The sequence below is a fragment of the Panthera leo genome, chromosome D1, assembly GCF_018350215.1.
Source record: "Panthera leo isolate Ple1 chromosome D1, P.leo_Ple1_pat1.1, whole genome shotgun sequence".
NCBI lineage: Eukaryota > Metazoa > Chordata > Mammalia > Carnivora > Felidae > Panthera > Panthera leo.
In genome coordinates, this window is record NC_056688.1 from 6,550,682 (window position 1) to 6,573,277 (window position 22,596).

General features: G+C 43.6%; 1 protein-coding gene across 6 annotated transcripts in view; it reads right to left on the reverse strand.

The window, feature by feature from the left end:
* SLC35F2 (solute carrier family 35 member F2) overlaps window positions 1-22,596 on the reverse strand; it is a 101,466-nt gene that overhangs the window by 14,859 nt on the left and 64,011 nt on the right. For 5 of the 6 annotated variants that reach the window (XM_042907342.1, XM_042907341.1, XM_042907340.1 and 2 more), the window contains one exon: window positions 3,762-3,937. In XM_042907342.1, the coding sequence (XP_042763276.1) occupies window positions 3,762-3,906 (145 nt within the window). In that variant the 5' untranslated portion in view covers window positions 3,907-3,937. Of the gene's footprint in view, window positions 1-3,761; window positions 3,938-10,235; window positions 10,383-22,596 lie in introns of all 6 variants that reach the window. The other variant, XM_042907343.1, reaches the window with a different exon arrangement.

A 22,596-nucleotide genomic window follows, 5' to 3' on the forward strand; every position in this document is an offset into this window, starting at 1 on the left:
TGCCCCTCCCCTGTGTGTGTGCTCTGTTTCTCTCGGTCTCTCAAAATAAATAAATAATACTTTTTTAAAGAAAGAAAAGAGGGCCGCCTGGATGGCTCAGTCAATTAAGCTTCCAACTTCGGCTCAGATCATGATTTCATGGTTCATGAGTTCGAGCCCCATGTCGGGTTCTGTGCTGACAGCTCAGGGCCCGGAGCCTGCTTCAGATTCTGTGTCTCCCTCTCTCTGTCTCTGCTCCTCCCCGGCTTGTGCTCCCTCTCTTTCTCTCTCTCAGAAATGAATAAACATTAGAAAAAGAAAAGAAAAGGGGCGCCTGGGTGACTCAGTCGGTTGGGCGGCCGACTTCGGCTCAGGTCGTGATCTCGCGGTCCATGAGTTCGAGCCCCGCGTCGGGCTCTGTGCTGACAGCTCAGAGCCTGGAGCCTGTTTCGGATTCTGTGTCTCCCTCTCTCTGACCCTCCCCTGTTCATGCTCTGTCTCTCTCTGTCTCGAAAATAAATGTTAAAAAAAAAAAAAATTAAAAAAAAAAGAAAAAGAAAAGAAAAGAAAATATTACTATGTGTGTTCAATGTAGATATTAAAGAGTCAAAGCAAATGTTCATTATGTATTACGAATGTGGTGCTTCCTAATTTCCATTATTCATAACCTAAATGCCTACAGTAACTCAGCAGAGGCAGTTAGATTTTTTTCTGTTAGGAGACCCAGCCTAAGGTGTCATCATAGACAAGTGTTCAAAGAAAACACCAGAGAGAGAGTAAGTAGGAGAAAAGTGGTTAAATTTCCTTTCCTACTGTCACATAAATATAACATCCAGATATGGGCTTGGATGCTGCCATTGCTGATAAGCTACAGATTATCCTAGAAATGATATGTTTTCTTATAAATCCATTTGGTCATTTAATCTCTGCACTTGGTCATTCTTTTGTTTTTGTTTTTTTTTTTTTTTTTAAACTTTTTTTTCAACGTTTTTTTATTTATTTTTGGGACAGAGAGAGACAGAGCATGAACGGGGGAGGGGCAGAGAGAGAGGGAGACACAGAATAGGAAAAAGGCTCCAGGCTCCGAGCCGTCAGCACAGAGACTGACGCGGGGCTCGAACTCACGGACCGCGAGATCGTGACCTGGCTGAAGTCGGACGCTTAACCGACTGCGCCACCCAGGCGCCCCTACTTGGTCATTCTTTTGGAAGAGATGTGCTCTCAAGAGAAAATTAAGTCAGTGATAAGTCTGGAAAAAAGACTTACATCATTGAAGAAACACCTTTTTTTATTGCCCAAATTCTACTTATTTAAGTTAACTGCAATTCACTTCTTTGGAGATACATAGTTAGCACATACAGGAGAAGGCTTTACGATAAGATAATCTATAAGTGAGAATCATAACCAAAGAATTATCATCGAAGTCCAATTCGCAGGAACATCCTGAAATCAAAAAGTCAGTCCCACTCAACACGACATGGCTTGGAAGGTCCCTGCCATCACCCCTTGGGGGACCTCACTGACATATTTATGAATCATGCTAACTTCCTTCAAGAGTTCAGAACAGCTCACAGAGGAGCGGAGTCCGGGGGCTAGTAACCATGTGTCCAATTGTGTTTCTAACTCCTAACATTCTTGCCAAATCTGGTGCTTTCCCCTTAAAATGTTTCCCCCCCACACACACACTGGCTTCCATTTTCTTTCAAAAATAAGTCACTTAACCCAACACAGGAATTCCACTGACCTATTAAGGTTCATATTACAAGAGGATTAGCAAACACCAGTGATTTCACGATGTGGCTTCAAATGCCAAAGACGGAAGGACAGCCCCCTCTTGGTCAGTCTGGGTTACCCCTCGTTTTCACATTCCTGGATTCAATCTCTTTTTGTTTTTTAGGTTTACTTATTTATTTTCAGAGAGACAGACACAGCACAAGTCGGGAAGGGCATAGAGAGAGGGAGAGAGAGAGAATCCCAAGCAGGCTCCACACTGTCAGCACAGAGCATGATGCAGGGCTCGAACCCACAGAACTGAGAGATCGTGACCCGAGCCGATCATGACTAAGACGCTTAACCAACTGAGCCACCCAGACACCCCTCACGCTCTCCTCTTACGGGAAGGACGTCTGTTACGACTAACAGCCCCTCGTGCACAGCATGGGCTCAGGGGCAGGCTGCCTGGCTCGGAATCCGGCTCCACCAGTCGCTACCTGCATGACTCACAACCAGCTCTGGTGGGCTGTGTGACTCTGTTTCCTCATCTGCAAAGTAGGGATAACGGTAATACTCACTTTGCTTCCTTGGGAGGACTGAGTGACATAAAATGTAACAAAATGAGGTAAACAATTCAAATGATATCCGGCACAAGAGGTCAGTCAGAACCTTTCCCATTTTTTGCACAGCAGCTAGAAATCATAAATCTATAATGATTCTAAAACAACTTAACCAAGGGCACCTGGGTGGTTCAGTTGGTTAAGTGTCCGACTTCAGCTCAGGTCATGATCTCGTGGTTCATGGATTCGAGCCCTGCACTGGGCTCTATGGTGACAGCTGAGAGCCTGCTTTGGATTCTGTGTCTCCCTCTCGCTACTCCTCCCCCTTGCACTTTCTCTCTCTCTCAAAAATAAACATTAGGGGCGCCTGGGTGGCGCAGTCGGTTAAGCGTCCGACTTCAGCCAGGTCACGATCTCGCGGTCCGTGAGTTCGAGCCCCGCGTCAGGCTCTGGGCTGATGGCTCGGAGCCTGGAGCCTGTTTCCTATTCTGTGTCTCCCTCTCTCTCTGCCCCTCCCCCGTTCATGCTCTGTCTCTCTCTGTCCCAAAAATAAATAAAAAACGTTGAAAAAAAATTTAAAAAAAAATAAAAATAAAAAAAATAAAATAAAACAACTTAACCAGCCAGTAATAAGGATGTTAATTCCTTCTCTCCCTCTCCCTCTCTCTCTGCCCCTCCCCACTTGTGCTGTCTCTTTTTTAATATTATTAAAAAATAAATATTTTTTAAAAGGGGGGGGGGCACCTGAGTGGCTCAGGAGGTTAAGTGTGTGAGTCCTGATTTTGGCTCAGGTCATGATCTCATGGCTCATGAGATCAAGCCCTACATCAGGCTGTCTGTCAGCAGGAGATTCTCTCTCTCTCCCTCTCTCTGCCCCTCCCCTGCTCTACTCTCTCTCTCCCAAAATAAACAAACATTAAAACAAAAAAAGATGTTAACTCCTTGCCAATTCCTTTGTCTTTCTCACAACATAGACTTGATCTACACACAACCCATGCTCCCTCTAACATTCTCCACTTGGCTGGAAATGTGTATTTTGGAGAGTGAGGCTCTTTTTAAGGGTTTTTAATATTGTCTCTTAAATGTATCAACCACAGGGGAAAAAATAAAACCTGACTCTCAATGGAGCTTCCACTTTTTCAATTTTATTCATTTTTTTTTTTAAGTAATCTCTACCTCCAACGTGAGGCTCAAACTCACAACCCCGAGATCAAGAGTCCCATGCTTTACCAACTGAGCCAGTCAGATGTCCCAGCACTTTTTCAAATTCCTTGACAACTTCTACTGGTACCGTCTGGTGCTCCCTGTTCTTAACAATTTCACAGTTATACATAAATCTCCAATTGCTATTTGCATACCATTCAGAGGTGCCCTCCTTTTCTAATAACTTGGATGAAAAATAGTTTCCTGTTCTTGGTTTTACCTCGCATTTTATTTCTTAAGTAATTAGAAGCCCAACATTTTTATAAAGATAACTGGCTGCAAAGGCCACTCTCACGTTGTACCGACCTGACTGGAATGCCAGCATCACCGTATAAAACAGAAGCAGCAGGCAATAGTTGATAAAGCTCTGAAGCATGGGCGTGTTGACTCTGTATATTTCTGCCAGGTACTGGCTGGTAATGGCCGTCCCGCATATACACAAGGACAACATCTGACCCAATGCAACTGTCTTCAAGACGTTCCTGGAAAATAAAGGAGAAACTCAGAGTAACTTGCAAGTAAATTACACCTTATGTGCACGTACCCACACACACACACATACAAAACACAAAGAAAAATGTGAATTATTCCAGGTGGCTCTTTATTTCACTTTTTTGCTTACTTCATGAACACAAAAACCAAAGTGTTGTATTTTAGGGGCGCCTGGGTGGCTCAGTCGGTTGAGCGCCTGACTTCAGCTCAGGTCATGATCTCACGGTCCGTGGGTTCAAGCCCCGTATCAGGCTCTGTGCTGACGGCTCAGAGCCTGGAGCCTGTTTTGGATTCTGTGTCTCCCTCGCTCTCTTCACCCCTCTCCTGCTTGTGCTCTTTCTCTCTCTCTCAAAAATAAATAAACATTAAAAAAAAAATTTTTTTAATAATAAAGCGTTGTATTTTAACAAACTACATCTTTCACTCTTTGACATTTCTGATTTCCCACATTTCTCATTCCCACAAAGGTACATATTCCCAAACTTCACTGATCATTTTAATGTTTTTTGTTTGCTTGTTTTTTAGAGAGAAACAAAGCACAAACAGGAGAGGGGCAGAGAGAGACACACACACAGCATCCGAAGCAGGCTCCAGGCTCGGAACTGTCAGCACAGAGCCTGACGTGGGGCTCGAACTTGTGAACTGTGAGATGATAACCTGAGCTGAAGTCGGATACTTAACCTGCTGAGCCGCCCAGGCACCCCTTCACTGATCATTTTAGAGATCATTTTGATTACTTTGCTGTGTCACATTCTATCTGAAGGGTGTGTGATTTTTTTAATGCAACTTTAACTCCAGTTTAAATTCTTCCTATTCATTAAATGTTTACCATTTTTTCCTCCTTTCATTCTCCCAGAGACTTGATTTCTTCAACTAAGGCTTTCACTGTTGCCTGCACGCTTGAATCACAGAGATTTTTAAAATTTTTTTTTCAATGTTTATTATTTTTGAGAGACAGAGAGCAAGCAGGGAAGGGGCTGAGAGAGAGGGAGGCACAGAATCCGAAGCAGGCTCCAGGCTCCGAGCTGTCAGCACGGAGCCCGACGCGGGGCTCGAACTCACGAACCGCGAGATCATGACCTGAGCCGAAGTCAGTCGCCCAACCAACTGAGCCACTCAGGAGCCCCCCACAGAGATTTTTAAAATGCCAACGTCCAGCTGCACCTGGGACCCAGTCTGCCATCACGTCTGGCGGTGGGTCCCAGGCACTGGTGACATTCCAAGCTCCCTGAGTGATTCCAGGGTGCAGCCAAGACTCGGAATCACTGCTCTCGAGGCTGGCACTTTGGATCCACAGAGTAAGACCAGGTCTCTGCCTTTTGGTATTTAAAAAAAAAGAGGCATCGTAACAACCAACTAAAGCCAGGTCAGTGTCGATGGAAAGTACAGAATGACATGAAAGGCGCCCCAGGGGGAGAACGTACAGAACCCAGGGGCCCATTAAACCTCCAGAGGAAGCACTGAAAATGATCTCGGGGTTTCCTTTCCAGAGTAGATGACTGGACACATACAAGGCGGCTGACCAGGTCAGGGAATACAGGATGAGAAGCAGGTGTGGGCAAGGGAAGGGGACTGAGTTCCCTGGAAAAGCAGTAGGCATGGAGGTGGCCGTACCATCCGAGGGAAAAACACTAACAGGTTTGTGACAGGGGGACTCTTAAGAAGGCCCCTAGTGAGTCTCTGCTTCCTGGCAGTTTTGTCCCATGGAATCTCGTCTTGAGCGTGGGTAGGATCTGTGACTTGCTTCTAACCGTTAGAACACAGTAAAAGTAATGGGATATCATTTCCACCAACATATTCCACGAGGTCACAACTCCCACCTTGCAAGTCAACTCTTTTGCCCCTCCTCCTCACTAGCTCCGATGAAACGAGGTGCCACATACACAGACCCACGTGGCAAGGAGCTGAGGGTGCTGGGGCACCGAGGCCATCTGTCCACCGGTCTGCCATGAAAGGAATCCCGCCAACATGAACATGAGCCTGGAAGCGGACCCCCCCCCCCCCCCGCTGGAGGCTGCAGGGGGGTCCCCGGCCCCGGCCGACACCGTGACTGCAGGCTCGTGAGAGACCCCCGAACACAGGGCAGAGGTAAGCCATGCCCAGATGCCTGATCCACAAAAACTGTGACAGTAAGTGTATTATTTTAAGTCACTAAGTTTGTGGTAATTTGTTAAACAGTAATAGATAACAAACACCAAGTTTAAACTCTGGACTTCAGAAAGTTAGACCATAATCTGTTTTGTTCTCCACTACACATCCAGTGCCTGGCACTTCATTGTCACCCGATAAATATTTGTTGAACACACGTCAGTGGATAAAGATAGAATCATATGTGCCGAAATAGATGAACTGCAAGATCAGAGAAAGACTAGAAATTGTAAGAGTACCGTGAGGGGTCCCGAGGTGGCTCAGGGGGTTAAGCATCTGACTCTTGATTTGGGCTCAGGTCATCATCTCACAGTCGTGGGATCGAGCCCTGTGTCTGGACACTGCAAAGCCTGCTTAGATTCTCTCTCTCTCTCCCTCTCTGCCCCTCCCCTGCTCATGTGCCCTCTCTAAATAAAAAACAAACAAACAAAATTTTTAAAAGAGAGTACCATGATACAGAAGTGAAGAGTGGAAAACATTTTTAAGAGGAAGAGATCATCAATACCATAGTATCAAAAACTACAGAGAGAAGCAGCAGCATCATAGTTAAAGACACACAGCTGGATTGGCAAGCTGGAAGTCGCTTACACCTTTGAGAGAAAGCTTTTCCTCGTGGTAATGCCTACCGTCAGATTCCAGGGGGCAGAGTGAACAGAACATGAGCAAGTAAATGTACCAAGCATAAATAGCTGGGTTTTTTTAAATGATGAAAAGGAGAATAGGAATAAGGAAAGAGTTTGAAGAATAAGCAGCAATGTTGAAGAGACGAGTTTATCATCATCACCACCACCACCATCATCATCATCATCACCATCATCTTGCTAAAAGGACTGAGGAAGCTTAAATATGTCTGGCAGATGAGCAGAAGGCACTACGAGTAAAAACCTGAAGACTGACAAAAAAGAAACTGAAGACAGATCACGAAGATAGCTCCTGGAAAGGTCAGGAAGCAGGACTGAGAACACTGAAACTTTTGTTTAAAATGCACTCTATATAGGGGCGCCTGGGTGGCGCAGTCGGTTAAGCGTCCGACTTCAGCTCAGGTCACGATCTCGCGGTCCGTGAGTTCGAGCCCCGCGTCAGGCTCTGGGCTCATGGCTCGGAGCCTGGAGACTGCTTCCGATTCTGTGTCTCCCTCTCTCTCTGCCCCTCCCCCCTTCATGCTCTGTCTCTCTCTGTCTCAAAAATAAAAATAAACGTTAAAAAAATTTAAAAAAAATTAAAAAAAAAGAGCTAGATAATTAAAAAAATAAAAAAATAAAAAAATAAAAAAATAAAAAAAATAAAATGCACTCTATATAAATACTTCCTCCCAGAGTTGCTCTAAGTGAGGTAGCAAATACCAAAACTGCAGAAGATAGAATATCTGTTCTAAGAGTTTACAATTACAATGTATTTTTTTCCTGTGGAATGTTTGTTTCAGTAATTTGCAACTCATCTCCAACAATCCTAGTACAGGGCAGAAAGAGAAAGGGGAGGTTTGCTGGGAGAGTCGACCCTAAACACACTAGCAGAGCCTTGGCAGTGTATCAGGACAGGAAGGTAAAAAGTGAGTGGGCTCTCTCTGTGCCTCAGAGGTTCAGAGTCTGCCGGAGATAAGCAGGCATGTAAACTAGGAATTAGGGCCCAGCAAGACCAGGGCTATCACGGGCTAGTTTTAAAGACTTGAAGAATTCACCAGACAAGCATGGTCAGAAAATACATTCCAATTCTAAGCAGAAAGAGTGGTATATATACCAAGGCACCGAGCCCTAAAACAATATGGCACATTCAAGTGGGTTGACTGCAAAGAGTGTTGGGACAGAAAAATGGCAGCAAATGAGGATGAAAAGTCAATCGCAGCCAGATCCAGAAGGGCCTTAGATGTAATAATGCTCTGAAGTCGGCATCGTATCTTGCTGGTGGTGAGGTCACTGAAATCTTCTGACGAGGAGGGCAGTAAAGTGACTAGAAAGGAAGGAATTGAGCATTCTTGGGTCCCTAAACGTGTCACAGCACAGAGCACCCAAGCCTTACCCTTCATTCCTAACGTGAAACCCAGTTACAGAGGGAAGTTGACAGAGAGAGGAGTCTGGAATCAGACCCGGTTTTCTAGATCAGACAACGGGATAGATCATAGTACAGTCAATCAAGACCCCAAACACAGCAGGAAAAGGCACATGTGGAAAGGAGAATAACTCCATTTCAAACATGCTGGATTCTGTTTCAACTATGAGACAGTCAAGGAAAAATATCCAGTAGGCAGTTTGGAGCTGGGAAAAAAGGATGGGGTTGCAGAAATAAATGTGAGAACCAAGAGCATGGAGATGGTAACTGAAGGTGGGATATGAGTCATATTACTAAGACATGTCCCTAAAAAATGAAAACAGGGTGAAAAAAAAAAACACTCTGGGAAACAACAACACCAAGGGGCCAGAGGAGGAAGAGGAATTAGAGATGGGGATAAAAGGGCATGGCCAGAGAAGAGGGAGAGAAAAAGGAAGGAAGAACATTCTGGAAGCAGAAGACGGCATTTCAAGGAGGAGGTTCTCTACCGTTGGGGCCACGGCAAATTTCTCTTAACTGCTCCACTCTCCACAAATCCAGTCCCTACTGGGTAGCAGGAGTTAATGTTCCAGCTGCTAACCTGATGGGATCCCTCCCACGCGTCCTGACACCTTTCTGTGGATCCCCTTTGCCCTTAGACGAAAGCCAAACTTGAAAATGGCCCACAGAGACACCCACCATCTGACCCCTGACTTGCTGGCCTGTCTCATCTTGGACTCCTCTCTCACAGCTTTCATTCGCTCTATAGGGAAATCTCCATAGGACAGTTAACATAGAACAAAGTATACTGTAGAGCCAACATGTATTTATGGATCTACCAGGGAGCTTAAAAACTAAAATACTGGCAACGTCAACATAGCCCCCTTGGGTTCTCCCCAGTGTCAGCTCTCTGGGGTAACTTCTTATTCCAGAACTTGGTATTTATCATTCCATGCATTTACATATATTTTAATATTTCTGTAAATATCCCTAAGCAATAAATAGTGTTGTTTTGCTTGTTTTTAAATTTTATGGAGACAGCATGATACGTAGGTATACTTTTGCAACCCGCTATTTTGATCAACACTGTCTGAGCGTCATCCAAGTTGGTACGTTAGTTCTGGTTCAGTCCTTTCTACATGATCATATCACTTTATCCGTTCCCTTCCTGATATTTAGGTTGTATCCCTGTGTGTGCGTGTGTGTGTGCGTGCGCACGTATTTTTATTTAAAAAAAGCCTCTACAAACATTCCTGTATATGCCTCCTGACGTACATATCTAAGAGTTTTCCTGGCATTCAGCAAATTGGTGCAAGTGGGCTCGTTGATGTGCCAAGACAGAATCTCCTCAGGATCGGGGTGCCTGGGGGGCTCAGTCGGTTATGCATCAGACTCTTGATCTCGGCTCAGGTCATGATTCCAGGGTCGTGGGAAGGAGCACTGCGTGCTGGGCTCTGTGCTGACAGTGTGGAGCCTGCTTGGGATTCTCTCTCTCCCTCTCTCTGCTCCTCCCCCACTCTCGTTCATATGCTCTCACTCTCTCTCTCAAAATAAAGAAATAAACATTAAAAAAAAAAAGGCTCCTCAGGGACACCTGGGTGGCTCAGTCGGTCAAGCGTCCGACTTTGGTTCAGGTCATGATCTCACGGTCTGTGAGTTCGAGCCCCATGTCTGTGCTGACAGCTCAGAGCCTGGAGCCTGCTCCGGATTCTGTCTCTCCCCCTCTCTCTGCCCCTCCCCCACTCGCACTCTGCCTCCGTCTCAAAAATAAATAAACATTAAAAAAAAAAAAAAAGGCTCCTCAGGGACACCTGGGTGGCTCAGTCGGTCAAGCGTCCGACTTTGGTTCAGGTCATGATCTCACGGTCTGTGAGTTCGAGCCCCATGTCTGTGCTGACAGCTCAGAGCCTGGAGCCTGCTCCGGATTCTGTCTCTCCCCCTCTCTCTGCCCCTCCCCCACTCGCACTCTGCCTCCGTCTCAAAAATAAATAAACATTAAAAAAAAAAAAAGTCTCCTCAGGATGGCCCGATAGGAACTACTCAGAGTACCCTACAAATAGAATGACCTCCTATGTTTCAGGAAGTTTAAAGGAATCATTTGCTCTGGAGAAATACCTCACAGTGGAATTGTTGCTCTTAGGGCAGAAGCATCTTCAGTTTTACTTGTTTTGCTTGAAGGTTCTTCAAAGGATTCTATTACTTCATGCAGAAATGTCGTCTACTCAGTTACTACTCAGGTTAGGAACTGAAGGCACCCTCACCCTTTGAAGGGAAGAGTAAGATCAGTAACTGGCTAGATGGAAAGGCATCTTTTTTTTTTTTTTTTAACATTTTTATTTATTTTTGAGAGAGAGAGAGACAGAGCATGAGCAGGGGAGGGGCAGAGAGAGAGAGGGAGACACAGAAGCCGAAGCAGGCTCCAGGCAGGCTCCAGGCTCCGAGCTGTCGGCACAGAGCCCGACGCGGGGCTCGAACTCATGGACTGCGAGATCCTGACCTGAGCCGAAGTCGGACACTGAACCGACGGAGCCACCCAGGCGCCCCTGGAAAGGCATGTTTTTAAGGCTACTGAAGGACCTTTTCTTCCAGGTGAGTTCAGGACTTGCTCCCACAAAGGGCAGCATTCTTTCTAGGAAGACTCTCCCTGTCACAGGCACATGAGGCGAAATAGGTCCAGGGGTTCTGACCTCTTCCTCTTGGGCTCACCTCTTTCCAAAGGAGACGCTGATTCTACATTTGAGGCCGCTCTATCCAAGACAAAAGAAATTTGCCAGTTGGTCCGTATAGAACATTAGGAGTCTACAGAAGTTAAGGGGCCAAAGCCAAAATGAGGAAAAGTGTATGCATTTCGTGTCACTGTCCCCAGCCTCATACCTCCCCCTCTGGAATCATGTGAGGAAGGGTAGGTCAGCAAAGAAATGGTTCCAATTTTCCTGCGTTTCAGCGTTCAACTGGTATCACTGTAGCACACATTCTCAGCAGAATCCTTACAAGCCCGAGAAGAGGGACTACCCTCCTGTTCCAAACGAGGAAAATGACACGAATTCACCCACAGTCATACAGGGAGTAGAAGGCAGAGGAAGTCAGGGCTCTCAGCTTTTAAGAGATTAGGGGTCCAGATGTGCTTAAAGAAAAAGACCCAGGGAAACCTCTCCTCCCCTCCCTGGAAGAAAGTCTCGGGAAGACAGGACTTTGGTGTTAATCCCTACTTTTTCTTACAGGGAAGAGACCGTGACCCAGAAGAAGGAAGTGTTTTGCCCCAGATGATACAGAAGCAGAATGGACGCCCAACTTTTCTGGTCATTAAATATCTGCTGTTCCCCCTGCAGCGCACAGGTCTCGGGATAATACGTGAGATCATCCCTCATAGTTGGTATCTTCTTATTTTCTGTATCTCTCTCTCCTCGCTCTCCTTCCCCCACATCCCTCTCTTCACCCTCCTTCACATCTCCATTATGATTTCAGAACAGAGCTTTTATTAGGAAACCCCGTCTCTGAAGGATCGCTGCACCCACCTTGCTGTCGGGAAAGGAGTGTAGCCCGATCTCTCTCCTACCAGTACGAACCCTCCTTCCCTGCACATCAGCGGGGAGCCGGGTGTCCAAAGTACAGGGCGCCAGAAAGCTAGTAAGTGGCCCATAACCTAACCAAAGCCAGAACATTTTTCACGTCCCACAATGGACTCAAAAGCAATTATAAATTTGAAATAAGTGAGAATAATAAGTCTGGAAGCACTAAGCCCTGTTCACAAATTGACAGAATTCCTCTAGGAAGCTCACATCTGCAATCTAAAATAGCACAATTAAGCAAGCTGTCCTCCAACTATAAAGTATCACCATTTTCTAAAAAAAAAAAAAAGAAAAGAAAGAAAAAGTCACAAATTGAGTACAGAGATTTAACGTTACAGGAATGCACTCCTCTTGGCTCCAAATCATAATGACCTCATCTATAATGGGAAAGCAAGAGAACGAGAGAGAGAGACAAGCAGGGAGAGGGAGAGAGATAGAGACAGAGGCTGAAATGGGTGGAGGTTGAACAAAGGGGGAAAGAAGAGAAAAATACTCGACTTGCAGAGAGATAGCAAAGGCCCCAAGACAAGTGCTGCTATGCCTTCACGCTGAATTGTCTGCGTTTCCCCACAAGGTCCTCGTTCACATGAATTCTGAACTGAGCACAGGGACTCTCCAACGGGTAACAAAACCTGTTCCGTTCTGAGGGAAGCTGCCACAGGCAACGTGCCTCTAACCATGGGATATGTCCTGTCACGAGTTTTCAAACGGAACCCCTCCTGTGGTGAACGTCAATGGCAGGATATGGTCCAACTCTAAGACATGTTTCCCCAGGTGGCTTCTGCGGTGGGAGCCAGGCCTCCAGAAGCAGAGCAAACACGGGCTCTCGATCCTTGGGGCGCAGGCGCAGGAAAGTGGGTGGAAAATTGACTGAATATGGTCCCTGCTGACCACATTACCATTTGAATGTATTGTGTGAATTTAAGAATACAAGGATTGAAAGAAAAGAAGAGTTTTAAAGTATTTTATTTCCCCTCTTCCTTCTTGCAGAAGACATAAGAATGCTTATCTTTATATTCCTCCCATTCCAAAATACAGACTCACGCACACACATGTTACTGACACTGTATCTTCTGTCTCCTCTTATTCATTTATTCAGTCAGTAAGCTCGTCAGTCATGGATTCACCAAAGTCTGTTGGGTGCCTAACACCTGCCAAGTAAAAGGGATTTAGAATTGAAAGGGCCAAGTGTTTCCTGGTCCCAGACCCTATCCTATCTTGACCAGGTCAGGGGGCTCACGCTCTGTGCCCTGAACAGACACCACATCCCTCTATTGTAGCACCTGCCACACTGTTTCTGATTCTTCTCCAACCAACACCATACTCCGACAGAACACGGACAGCGCATCCTCCATGGTTAACACAGTGCTTAATGGACATCCGCCATTTTTAAACATGCTAAGGAGCTTTTTGTCTGGTCCAGGAGCTAGACCTCCCAACACAACAACATGAGGAAGCGTCAGTGCCGAGCTGGGTGTGTGGCCAATGGGAAGAAAGGGTCCAGACTGCCCAGAGAAGGTTCACAGGGGATGAAACACTTGATTACGGACCAGAAAAGTGAGCAATTTCCAGGAAGATTCAGGAATGAAGAAAAAGCTATACGAGTTCTTGCCTACTTCAAACACCAGTTTTACATCAAATATACATGAGATGCAATGATTGGATTGATTCATTTCTTTTTTTCAACGTTTTTTATTTATTTTGGGGACAGAGAGAGACATAGCATGAACGGGGGAGGGGCAGAGAGAGAGGGAGACACAGAATCCGAAGCAGGCTCCAGGCTCCGAGCCATCAGCCCAGAGCCTGATGCGGGGCTCGAACTCACGGACCGCGAGATCGTGACCTGAGCTGAAGTCGGACGCTTAACCGACTGCGCCACCCAGGCGCCCCGGATTGATTCATTTCTTTAGCTCTTCTTGACTTGCAAAGTCAGACCAGTAGTCCTCCACTTGTGTATATTAAAAAAAAAAAATCATTGGAGGATTAAAAACAAAACAAACAAAAAAAGAAACACAACAAAAACCCTGACCTCAAACCAGCTGAATCAGATTCTCAGGAGGTGGGGTCCAGATATCCTCCTTGCAGAGCCCCCTCAGTGAGTCTAACATGCAAGGAGGATTACAAACCGCTGAGTTAGTCTCTCCCTTTTATTTGAAGAAAAAGAAGAATTCTTGGGGCGCCTGGGTGGCTCAGTCGGTTGAGTATCCGACTTCGGCTCAGGTCATGCATGGTCTCACAGCTCGTGAGTTCGAGCCCCGGGTCGGGCTCTGTGCTGACAGCTCAGAGCCTGGAGCCTGCTTCAGATTCTGTGTCTCCCTCTCTCTCTGCCCCTCACCTACTCGCATTCTCTGTCTCTCTCAAAAATAAACAAACATTTAAAAACATTTTTGTAATAAAATAAAATTTAATTTAATTTAAAAAAAGAAGAGTTCCAAACGACTCATAAAATGCATTGTTGGAATGCAAATGTCACGTTTTCCTTCACTTTATGTCTCAATCAATCTCTGCTGCTGCACTGCACATTGTCAGCTAAAGGCCGGATTTCATGAACAGGGCTAAAAGACTTGCACGGAGCACAGCTTCCTTGGGGAGATTTTAAAACCCACCCCTCTGTATTTACCTGCCATCTGATATTTACCTGCCACCTTGTACCATATTTACCTAGTACAGAACAGTAACTTCCAGCCCTTCTATAAAACTCCTGTTACACATCTGAAAAGAAATACTCATTCAGACCAAATCTTCTCATTTAGCATCTAGATTAGCCAGTGTCTATTACGAGAGCATTTTAAAGTATACTGCAGCAGGCTAGAAAATTAGTAAGTAGTCGTTATTTACACAGCCTCAATGACAGGTTATATTCTTCCTATGTCTACATTTCTATGATTCAAAAATTTAGCCATTTGTGTATCGTCTAATTCTAATTAAGGCACAAGGAGCCAGCGCTTTGGAAGAACCCCCGTTCTCGTGCGAAAAGGCATCACCAAGATCACAAAAGCCAAATTTCAAAGACTAGAAAGTGTACTAGTACACATCATTACCTCGAAGGCAAGCAAGGAACCACTAGATTACGTCCTACTTCAGGTAGCAGAGCTCTAGAATGGTGGGTGCTTCCCATTCTGAGGTCTCTCAGCTCTAGGAACCCAGGGAACGAATGGCAGTCGTCTGGTCGGAATCTGGTTTTGACACTTCAAAAGACTGAACGGTACTTCTGACCACTGCTGGCAAGAATGCAAAATGACTCGGTCGTTACTGGGGGACATGACAGGGAGGGCATTTCTAGCAGTTTCACTTCTAGGGGTCTGTCGCAAAGATACTCTGGCAAAAACACAAAAGGCGTGCATACAGGCTCTTCACTGTGGCGCTATCTGTAACGGTAAAAGACTAACGGAAAACCCTAAATGTCTAACAACAGGGAGCCAGCCAATAAACACAAAGGAGTGGTGTATTGCTATAAAAAGTGAGGTAAGCATCTCTGTAAACTGTCATACACTGACCACCAGGACAGCCTTTAAAAAGAAGCAAATGTGGAGGACAAAGGGTATGGAATGCTAACGTTTACCTCTATCTGTTATTTTTAAGTGTAAAGATAAAACACAAACTGTTTTCAAAGCTAACTATAGGTCAGGAAAGACAGCAAACTAAAATATAATGTCTAATACACCTTGCTTTATAGATCTGTCTTAGGAGGCTTGTAAATGTTTTAGATTATAATCACAGAGCAAAAACTGAAGTTTCAAAAAGCCATACCTAAAATAAAAACCAAAATGTTACATGACTTAAGGATGTTTTAAGTTGATAGCAAAACCAAGTAGAGAGGAATTATTTCAACTGACTTAAAAAAAAATTTTTTTTTTTAAGTTTATATATTTTGAGAGAGAAAGAGTGGGTGGAGGCAGAGAGAAAGAGGGAAAGAGAGAATCTCAGGCAGGCTCTGCACTTGTCAGCAAGGAGCCTGACGCAGGGCTCAAACCCAAAAACCGTGAGATCGTGACCTGAGCTGAAATCAACAGTTGGACGCTTAACCTACTGAGGCACCCAGGTGCCCCTCAAGTGACTTTAAAACACACTGATTTGACAGTACATTCCTAATGGAATCTACCAAAGAAACAACAAGAACTCTAAAATATCTCAAACTGTTTGGAGGTACTACTGACATTAATTTGAGGTTGCGTGTATATACTATGAAATAAAGCAGGAAAAAATTATACTGGTGTATCGATTTATAGTATAGGAAAAAGGAGATGAAGATAGAAGACTAAATAGGGTAGACTAAAAACCCTTATAGTTCTGAACTTTACTGAACGCCAGAATTAACTCATAAGGCATTTTATATTTTTTAAAAATGTGTAATCCTATCCCTGTCCCCGGAAAAGCCAGTCGAAAACAATGACCGACCAGCAATCATGAAAACTCTTAGAGCCTGGATATGGCAACTAGATAACTATTTCCCAGAAAAAAGAACTAGGAATCCCTGGAGAATGGTTGATTTCTGACCTGGGGCTAGAAATGTAAAAAAATCAGTCTGGAATACCTTATCACACCAGATGTCAAGGTGGTGATCAAAAGACTACTGGAGTCGTGACAAAAAGACAATCTGTACATCAATAAAAACAACTGCAAAGGATTGAGATGCCTCAAATATGTTTAAACCCATGAGTTAGTAAGCAATGATTAAAATTTTTAAAAACAAAACTCACTGGTCATCTTTGAAGGATGCTAGGGAATCAACAGCCCATTATTTTGAAAACTGATACAGACAGAGGAAGCAAACATTCACCCCGCCCTTTCTACACAAATGATGCCTCAGGGTAATGAGTGGATGACAGTTTGTTTTTTTTGAAATATGTGGATAATTAAAAACAGAATGACAGAAATACAATGGCTTACAACTCCTAATAAAATAATGAATCGAGGCAATAAACATCAATAGCTCCTCCCGATGGCAAGCTACAATACCTATGAAATATCCCTGCCAGAAAAAAACAGGACCACAAGGTGTTTAATGGGATCTGTGGACCAGGTCAATGAAAATATTATGGAGAATCTATGGATTTGGATGGGAAAAAAAATACATCCTGATTTTCAGTAGCATTTAACTGAAGGTTAACATTCCCTCCAATTATAAACACAGGCAACAAACTATAGTAGTATCTAAGACCGGGCCGCCAACGCATCACAAGCATTCACTGATCGTTCGACCACTGTTGCTGAAATTCAAAATATCACTTACATTCATCACTACTCAAAAATTATTATAGTTAGATACCCATTGTGAGATCTCTTAATGTGTTCTTTTCATTTTTTTATTTTACTTTTTTAAAGGGAACCCGAGCGGGGGATGGTAAAGAGAGAGAGAAAGAAAGGATCCCAAACAGATTCTGCACTGAGCGTGGAGCTCGATCCCACGACCCTGGGATCATGACCTGAGCCAAAATCAAGACTCAGCCACTCAACAATGAGCCACCCAGGAACCCCTAATGTGTTATTTAAAAGAAACATACAGAGGCACCTGGGTGGCTCAGTTGGTTAAGCGACCAACTTTCGTTCAGGTCATGATCTAACCATCTTATGGGTTCGAGCCCCATGTCGGGCTCTGTGCTGACAGTTCAGTGCCTGGAACCTGCTTCAGATTCTGTGTCTCCCTCTCTCTGCCCCTCCCCTGCTGGCACTCTGTCTCTGTCTCTCTCTCTCTCCCAAAAATAAACAAACATTTAAAAAAGTCTTTAAAAGAAATATATTTTTTTAACATATGAAATTTATTGTCAAATTAGTTTCCATACAACACCCAGTGCTCATCCCAAAAGATGCCCTCTTCAATGCCCATCACCTACTCTCCCCTCCCTTCCACCCCCCACCAACCCTCACTTGTTCTCAGTTTTTTGTTTTGTTTTGTTTTGTTTTTAATATATGAAATTTATTGTCAAATTGGTTTCCATACAACACCCAGTGCTCATCTCAAAACATGCCCTCTTCAATACCCATCACCTACCCTACCCTTCCTCCCACCCCCCATCAACCCTCAGTTTGTTGTCAATTTTTAAGAGTCTCTTATGCTTTGGCTCTCTCCCACTCTAACCTCTTTTTTTTTTTTCCTTCCCTCCCCCATGGGTTTCTGTTAAGTTTCTCAGGATCCACATAAGAGTGAAAACATATACTATCTGTCTTTCTCTCTATGACTTATTTCACTTAGCATAAAAAAAAAATTTTTTTTAAAGAAACATTAACATATATCACAATGTGTTTTTATTTTTAATTTTTTAATGCTTTTATTTATTTTTGAGGAGAGAGAGAGAGAGCGAGAGAGAGCAAGCACAAGTGTAACAAGGGCAGAGAGAGGGGGAGACACAGAATCCAAAGCAGGCTCCAGGCTCTGAGCTGTCAGCACATAGCCTGATGTGGGGCTCGAACCCAAGAACTCTGAGATCATGACCTGAGCCAAAGTTGGATGCTCAACCGACTGAGCCACCCAGGTGCCCCTCACGATGTGTTTTTAATAGTTTAATGCCCAAATAGATGTAACTGGTTTCCATTATAATCCTACATATGTTATTTTATGCATTTAACAACATTTTTATTTGTTTATTTACTTTAATTTTTTTTAATATTTATTTATTTTTGAAAAAGAGAGAGAGCATACAAACGCACACAGGTGAGTAGGGGAGGGACAGAGAGAGGCGGGGGAACAGAAGATCCCAAGCAGGATCTGTGCTGACAGCAGAAAGCCCGACACAGGGCTCAAACTCACAAACTGTGAGATCATGACCCGGACCAAAGTGGGATGTTCAAACAACCAAGCCACTCAGGAGTCCCTAAAAACATATTGAGAAGGAAATATTGTAAACCCACCAGAAAGATACAGTCAGCAAAACCCGGGATGTGGTCACCTCTACATGACAAACTGTTTCTCCAGAAATACACTGCAAGAAAAAAAGAGCAAGAGGAAGCCTACAGAAGAAAGAGATGTCAACAAAGCAACCTGTTGAGATGGATGGACTTACACGCATCTTGATGTGAAGAAACTATTTTAAAAATTATGTGATAGTTGGGGAAATTTGAACATGGACTAGATACTGGATATTAAGGAGTTATTGTTAACTTTTAGGTGGAACAATATATGACTCTGCTTTTTAAGCCCTTATCTTTTAGAGAGTAATACTGAAATATTTATGCATGAAGTTGTATGATGCCTGAGATTTACTTTCAGATAACCTAGAAGGGAGGAAGTGGAGAGGTATAAGTGAAAACAAGATGAGCTGATAAGTATCGCAAATGGGTGACAAGCAAAAACAAACTCAAAATGGATAAAAGATCTAAATATAAGACCTGAAACCATAAAAATCCTAGAGGAGGACATAGGCAATAAGCTCTGTGACACCAGCCTCAGCAACATTTTTCTAAATAGGCCTATATGTCTCTTCATGCAAAGGAAATAAAAGCAAAAATAAACTGTTGGTACTACAAAAGAAAAGACTTCTACACAGCACAGGAAACAATCAACAAAACTAAAAGGTAACTTAATGAGAGAAAATATTTGCAAATAACATATCTGATAAAGGGTTAGTGTCCAAAACATATAAAGAACTTATACCATTCAACACCAAACAAACAAACAAAACAAATAATCTGATTTAAAAATGGGCAGAAGTGGGGTGCCTGGGTGGCTGAGTCAGTGGAGTGTCTGACTTTGGCTCAGGTCATGATCTCACAGTTCATGGGTTCGAGCCCCATGTTGGGCTCTGTGATGACAGCTCTGAGCCTGGAGCCTGCTTCAGATTCTGTGTCTCCTTCTCTCTCTACCCCTCCCCCACTCATGCTCTATCCCTCAAAAATAAATAAAACATTAAAGAAAAAATGGGCAGAAGACATGAACAGTCATTTCTCCGGAGAAGACATCCAGATGGCCAAGAGACACATGAAAAGATGCTCCACATCACTCATCACCAGGGAAATACAAATCAAAACCACAATGAGATACCACCTCACACCTGTCAGAATGGCTACAATCAAAAACACAAGAAATAACAAGTGTTATGGAGAGAAAGGAGCCCTCTTGCCCTGTTGCTGGGAATGCAAACTGGTGCAGCCACTCTGGAAAACAGTATGGATGGTCCTCAAAAAGTTAGAAGTAGAACTACCCTACGATCCAGTAATTGCACTACTGGGTATTTGCCCCCAAAAATACAAAAACACAAATTCAAAGGGATACATGCACCCTTATGTTTATAGCAGCATTAGTCATAATAGCCAGGTTATGGAAGCAGCCCAAGTGTCCATCAATTGCTGAATGGATAAAGAAATTATACATATATATATATATATATTTATATAAATTTATATATATAATATTAGCCATAAAACAGAATGAAATCTTGCCATATGTAATAACACAGATGGAGCTAGAGAGTATAATACCAAGCGAAATAAAACACAGAAAAACAAATACTATACGATTTCACTCATATGTGGCATTTAAGACACAAAACAAATGAGCAAACGGGAAAAGAGAGAGAGAAAAACCAAAAAACAGACTCTCGACTATAGAGAACAAACTGACGGTTACCAGAAGGGCGGTAAGTCAGGGGATGGGTGAAGGAGGTGATAGGGATTAAGGAGAGCACTTGTCACGATGAGCACCAGGTGATATAACACTGTGTGTTAACCATACTGGAATTAAAAAGTAATTTAAAAAGGGGTGGCTCAGTGGATTAAATATCTGACTTCGGCTCAGGTCATGATCTCGCGGTTCATGGGTTTGAGCCCCATGTCGGGCTCTTTGCTGACAGTTCAGAGCCTGGAACCTGCTTTGGATTCTGTGTCTCCCTCTCTCTCTCTCTGCCCCTCTCTGCTCCCACTCTCTCTCTCTCTCAAAAATAAACATTTAAAAATTTTTTAAAAAGTAATTAAAAAAAGAAAATAGGTAATAGGTACATCACAGCAGGCAATCATCTCTACTTCTATTTCAATGTTCCCATAATGAAGTTTTTTTCTAAGCATAACAGAAACCCTACATAATCCATGATAAGGCTATGCAGACTCACCAAAACATCACATGTATTTGCTTACAGCTATAATTACTCCAACCAAGGGTGCTAACACTCATTCTCTCTTGCTAACAGAAGCTTTGGTGTCTGATTAAAAGGGAAAGATAATAAATTCATTATTACTTTTAAAAGTGCAAACTAAAGGAGTTTCAAAAATCTTTCAAAATACAGAATTCGGGAAAAATAATAAGTTTATAATGGAGAAAAACCCTGAAGATTGCTGACCTAATAAAAAATATCTCATACTATATTCTATTTAGTATATGTGTTTGGCTCCCCGGGTAGGTTGTAGGCTCCTAAAAGGCAGAAACAATGATGTTTTCATTTTTATCGAGTATGTGAATCACTATGGGCTGGCTGAACTGTTACAGAGGTGAAAAAGGCCACCAGAGGAAGAGCCCTTTCTGAAGCCTCTCTCAGGCTCTCTGCAGCAGGGGGTGGGTGGGGAGGTGGGGACTATAATGGACTACAAAAAAAAAAAAAAAAAAGCAATCATTCTGCAATGTAACTTGGAAATGCATCAACCCAAGTATCAGCGGAAAGCATTCAACTTGAAAACGAAAATGTGAAATGAGCTGCAATGCATACTGAAATGGATGGAGTGATAGTGCTCGGTCCTGCTGGACGATATAAATTCTAGAAAAAGCAAGCTTGGCAAGTTATCCATTTCTCCAGTCCTGCAGAGGAGCAAGAGTGCCCTGATCTCTTAACAAGTCACTCATGGGGTGCGTGAGCGGCTCAGTCAGTTAAGCATCCGACTTTGGCTCAGGTCATGATCTCAAGGTTCATGGGTTTCAGCCCATCGGGCTCTGTGCTGACAGCTCAGAGCCTGGAGCCTGCTTCGGATTCTGTCTCCCTCTCTCTCTCTGCCCCTCCCCTGGTCGTGCTCTGTCTCCCTTTCTCTCAGAAATAAAAGAACATTAAAAAAATTATTAACAAGTTGTTCATAATTGGAAGGCAGATGCCAAGAGTGTAAACAGAAGCATGGGTGTCACGAAGGTGGAGGGCGGTGGTTTGGCAGACAAGTAATTTCTTTTGTCGTTGTTCAAGATTCACCAAGCAACTTCAGACCTCCCATTTCCTAAGTAGACTTTTCTGTTGGGAGAGTCCTCCCGGCAGCAGCTATCCAAATGACAGCAACAATTCTCATGATAAGTTTAATACATTTATTTTCAGGCATAAATGTGAGTTTGAACAGCAAGAAACATTTTATGTAGAGCACGGTAACCACCCCTCCCCCCCAGTGATTTTCCAGACATAGAAAACTGGAATATTCCACCAAGGGACAGAGGTTCAGATGTCAGCTTTCTGATCTACAGTGCCAGAAGCATGTGCCAAAACCACAGTCTGGTACTTAATGAAGTAAAGAAGCAAGCTCTTCCAAAAATCGCCCCATAAATTATTGTAACACCCATCACATTTCTTATATTTATGATTATTATACAGAACAATGGAACAGGACACTTCTGAAATTACCAAAACATTTTCCCTCTACTTATCTTCACAGTGTGTCCTATGGAACGTCTTAGACTAGAGGGGAGGCGGGGCTAACTGATTCTCCAGTGTTCTGTAACAATTCAACAGAAGTTGAGAGAAGAACAAACCTAGTGTGGGTCTAAATGCAGCAAGGCACCCATCCAATTACACACAGTCACTTTATAATTCAGGACGGGGCGCTTGGGTGGCTCAGTCGGTCAAGCATCCTACTTTGGCTCAGGTCATGATCTCATGGTTTGTGAGTTCGAGCCCTGTATTGGGCTCTGTGCTGACTCTCTGTGCTTCAGAGTCTATGTCTCCCTCTCTGGTTGCCCCACCCTTGCTCATACTCTGTGTCTCACTCTCTCAAAAAATGAATAAATGTAA